The following is a 4,757-nucleotide window of genomic DNA, read 5'->3' on the forward strand; positions in this document are numbered from 1 at the left end:
GCTATTTTTTGGTTGCAGCTGTCGTTGTTTGGCAGGTCTGGGCTGGGGATTTGAACCCGCCACCTTAGGTGTACGTGGCTGGCGCCTTAGCCGGTTGAGCTATAGGCGCCAAGCCCTTGCTTCCGTTTTTAGAGTCTCACTTTGTCACCCTTGGTAGAGTGTGGTGGTATCATAGCTCACAGCAACCTCAAACTCCTGGGCTTACGTGATTCTCTTGCCTCAGCCTCCCGCTCTGGGACTACAGGTGCCTGCCACAACGCCCAGCTATATTTAGAGATGAGGTCTCGCTCTGGCTCAGGCTGGTCTGGAACCCGTGAGCTCAAGCAATCCACCAGCCTCAGCCTCCCAAGAATTACTGGTGTGAGCCACTGCGCCCAGTCCCTGCTTCCATTCTTAACCTTCTCCAAGCAGCCATATGACTCCTTCTAGAACAGCAGTTCTAAACCTGTGGGTCGAGACCCCACTGGGGGGGTCGAATGACCCTTTCACAGGAGTCGCCTAACACCATCCTGCATATCAGATATTTACATTACGATTCATAACAGTAGCAAAATTACAGTTATGAAGTGGCAACAAAAATAATTTTATGGTTGGGGGTCCCCACAACATGAGGAACTGTAAAGGGTCGTGGCATTAGGAAGATTGAGAACCACTGTTCTAGAAGCTGAGAGTAACCATACCCTGACTTAACACTTGACAACATAAAGCCCTCAATGCTTAAGGCTCACTCCTTTGGTTTAGGACCCTACCTTCCAATCTCTCACCTGGTCCCTGCCCCAGCACTCTCCACTCTTTCAGTTTTCTGACCAACTACTCACAACCTCCAACAGTTCCCAAAACGATTCATACTCTGGGAGGCTGAGGCAGTGAATAGCTTGAGCTCAGGAGTTCAAGACCAGCCCCAGCAAGAGAGACCGGTGTCTAAAAGTAGCTGGGCATTGCGGCAGGCAGCCGTAGTCCCAGCTACACAGGAGGGCTGAGGCAAGGGAATCGCTTTGAGCCCAAGAGTTTGAGGTTGCTGTGAGCTATGACACCAGAGCACTCTACCGAGGGTGTAAAAAAAGAAAAAATTCACACTTTCTTGGGCACTTTGTATATGCAAGGCACCAAGCAGGGCAGATGAATGAGAATCTGTACAGTTGCCCAAACACCCAGCTTACCAGAACGCCTTTCCTTTTCATCTTAGAGACATGAGACTTGAAAGGAACTAATACGATCTCTTTCTGTAGGCACTGTCCAAGTTCGCAGTTGAACTCAGACCAGACGCCATACCACTGATAAAAATCCTGGAGTCCTGATTCATTTTGTCGACCTAGAAGGGACATTGGGTATCGCCTTATTCGATCCTCTGGATATACAGATGTAAACAGCGAGGGCTTTGCAAACCCACTGGACCGGGAGTATCTTTAAGTCAGCCGGGCCCAGCCCCTCACCTCCTCTTGCTCCCGTCAGCCTAGCCGGGCAGGGGCACCGCCGCCCGCCCCCGAGACGACACTCACTTGGCCCCAGCCGCCTGGAAGAGGCTGGCCCACTCCTCTGGGTGATAGAAGCGCGCCGTGAACTCTGGCCCGAAGTCTGCGTAGCTGAAGCCAGGCGGGTAGTTTTCATTCATGAAGCTCTGGTATGGGGCCAGCCCCTCGCCTTTCCAGTGCCACCAGAACCACTCGCTGCCCCAGGCTGGCACCGAGAACACGCCCCAGTGCACAAACACCCCGAATTTGGCCTCGTCGTACCAGGCCGGCAGCGGCCTCGAGTCCAGGCTCGGCCAGTCGGGGGTGTAGCGACGCTGAGACTGGGTCGGATGTCGAGCCCGAGGCGCCAAATCGGCCACTCCGAGGACAAGCAGTAGCAGCAACAGGACACCCACCGCCTCCGACCTCGCCCCTAGAGCCGGCATTTTTCTGCCCCTGGGTTGCCACCGCTCGCTCCTAACGCGCGGGCAAGGGGCGCGCGGCTCCGCCCACTCTGGCTAACGATTGGCTCGGAAGGAAAAGGGGCTGAGTCAACTGAGTCTTCCTCTTTGGGTCGGTGTTTCCAGGAGCGCCCCCTGGGGCCCACAAGGGGAAAGACGCAAGAAGGCGTTGACTGCGCTACGCTGGTGCAATGAAAACTTTAGAAGGGACTCAGCGGAGGGGTTAAGATGCGTATAAGCCGTGATTTATATGAAGGCCTAGTCATTAGGACCTAGGGGTGTGGAGAACGCACACATTTAAGCAGTCCATTGGGAGCAGTCTATTTTGCTGCCGCAATCCTGCAGGGTAGTCAGATTACAGGTTTTATCTAGTGATAAATTAGGAGCCATAGGGGGCTTTTAAACTGTCCTGTGGAAGAGGGATCTAGTAGCTCTACGAGGTTGGAAGGGTATTGTCACAGAACAATAATAAGGGAGGAAGCATCAAGAGGGGAGAAGAACAAAAAAAGCAGACGCTGAAAAAGGAAGAGCAGATTTGATCATTCTGTCTGTCCAATATGTATTGAGCTTGCTTTGGGAATTCTGAGATATTCCAAAGAGTTTAGCATCTAACTAAAAAACAAAAACAAACCATGCATAGGTTGCCACAGAGAAATATTTTAATTTAATTTAATTTATGGAGAGACAGAGTCTCACTCTGTCGCCCTGGGTAATGTGCAGTTGCTCACAGCAACCTCAAACTCCTGGGCTCAAGCAATCTTTTTGCCTCAGCCTCCCTAGTGGCGGGGCCTACAGGCATGCACCACCACACCAGGCTAGTTTTTCTGGTTTGTGTGTAGGGGGGGAGGGTTTGCTGTTTTTGGCCAGGACTGGGTTGGAACCCTCCACCTCTGGCATATGGGGCCGGTCCCCTACTCCTTTGAGCCACAGGCACCGCCCAATTTATCTGTTTTTTTAGTAAAGACAGGGTCTTGCTCTTGCTCAGGCTGGTCTCGAACTCTTGAGCTCACGAAATCCACCTGCCTTGGCCCTCCCTGAGTGCTGGGATTATAGGCATGAGCCACCTCGATCAGCCAGAAGAACACTTTTAAAATACCAGGGCCAGAAAAATTGGGATCCAAGAGACACCAGGCTCAAGGAATATCTGTGTGAACCTTGCCTGGCAGGGAAGTCACTGAATCCTGTTACAATTTGTACATGCTGTATATGGTCAATCAATCTGGCATTGATAAGGCCATCAGGGTGGGAAGCATGCAAGTCAGAAGTCTCATGATCTCACGTGGCACAATCAGTCCCTACCTATCAGTAGGAAAATGACAGCACATCAGTGTTAAAAGGAACTTTGGAAATCCTCAGCACTGTCCCTGACATTTCCTGCAGAGGAGGAAAAACTGAGGACCCGTGAGGAGGGGAGGGAAGTTACTCGAGATCACGCCACTACTGGGAGGCTGAGGCGGGTGGATTGCCTGAGCTCACAGGTTTGAGATCAGCCTGAGCAAGAGCAAGGCCCTGCCTCTAAAAATAGCCAGGCGTTATGGTGGGTGCCTTTAGTCCCAGTTACTTGGGAGGCTGAGGCAAGAGAATTGTTTGAACCCAAGAGTTTGATGTTGCTGTGAGGTGTGACACCAGAGCACTCTACTGAGGGCAGTAAAAACAAGACTATCTCAAAAAAAAAAAAAATCATGCAGCTAGTATGGGTCAGAGGTAGGACTAGAATCCAGGTCTCCAGATATAAAATCTATATACCTTTTCCCACACCACTTCTCTCTTGCACCCTGGGAGGAGTCAGGGCTTGTGTGGACAGAACCAAGCACTTCCTCATTCTGACACTGATAAGGAAAGACCATGGCTATTGCTGAATGAGCAGCTAGTTTCTTTATCTTTTGTGAGCAGCTAGTTTCTTTATCTTTTGTGATTTTTCCTCTGCATGATTATGTTGTTGTTTTTTTTAGACAGAGTTTCATTATGTCACCCTCAGTAGAGTGGCGTGGCGTCACAGCTCAGAGCAACCTCCAGCTCTTGGACTTAAGCAATGCTCTTGCCTCAGCCTCCAGAGTAGCTGGGACTTCAGGTGCCTGCCACAATGCCTGGCTATTTTTTTGGTTGCAGTTGTCATTGTTGTTTAGCAGGCCAGGGCTGGGCTCAAACCCGCCAGCCTCAGTGTACACGGCCAGCGCCCTAGCCACTGAGCAAAGGCGCTACCCCCCTTTCCTTATGTAAATGAGAGCAATTCTCAGTGCTATCCAGGTTCCTTTTGATCCCTTGCTGTCTCCTCTGTAAACTCTGCTTTTCTACTTTTATCAAAGGTAGAGCATAATTTAGTCACTCTAGTCATGTATAATCCAACTAACTGCAAAAGGACAAAAGTAGAAAGTATAGAAGTACATTTAATTAAAATATTTTTAGAATCTACTTTTGTGACACGGTGGCTCATGCCTGTAATCCCAGCACTCTATAACTCCAAGGCAGGTGGACTGCCTGAGATCACGAATTTAAGACAAGCCTGAGCTAGAGCAAGACCCTGTCTCTAAAAATGGCTGGGTGTTGTGGCAGGCTCCTGTTGTCTCAGCTACTTGGGAGGCTAAGGCAAGAGAATTATTTAAGCCCAAGAGTTGGAGGTTGCTGTAAGCTATGATACCATGGCACTCTATCAGGAGCTATAAAAAAAAAAAAAAGAATCTACTTTTGTTCATTCAACAAATATTTACTGAGTGCCAATTTGTACTAGGCAGTTGGGTATTTTCTTTTGCTAAAATAAGAAAGCCCGCCCAGTGAATAAAAATGGAATGATCCAAATTTAAGGAATCATAAATATGTGAACATGGAAAATCACTTTTTTTTTTTT

General features: G+C 49.4%; 1 protein-coding gene across 1 annotated transcript in view; it reads right to left on the bottom strand.

The window, feature by feature from the left end:
• Nucleotides 1-1,919, bottom strand: part of FUCA1 (alpha-L-fucosidase 1) — a 23,719-nt gene extending 21,800 nt beyond the window's left edge. Inside the window, exon 1 of the mRNA XM_012811386.2 lies at nt 1,500-1,919. Coding sequence (XP_012666840.1) covers nt 1,500-1,897 — 398 coding nt within the window. The 5' untranslated portion in view covers nt 1,898-1,919. The remainder of the gene's footprint in view (nt 1-1,499) is intronic.
• Nucleotides 1,920-4,757: the final 2,838 nt, after the last annotated feature.

Source organism: Otolemur garnettii, unplaced genomic scaffold, assembly GCF_000181295.1.
Source record: "Otolemur garnettii isolate 467f Iridium unplaced genomic scaffold, OtoGar3 scaffold00156, whole genome shotgun sequence".
Lineage (NCBI taxonomy): Eukaryota > Metazoa > Chordata > Mammalia > Primates > Galagidae > Otolemur > Otolemur garnettii.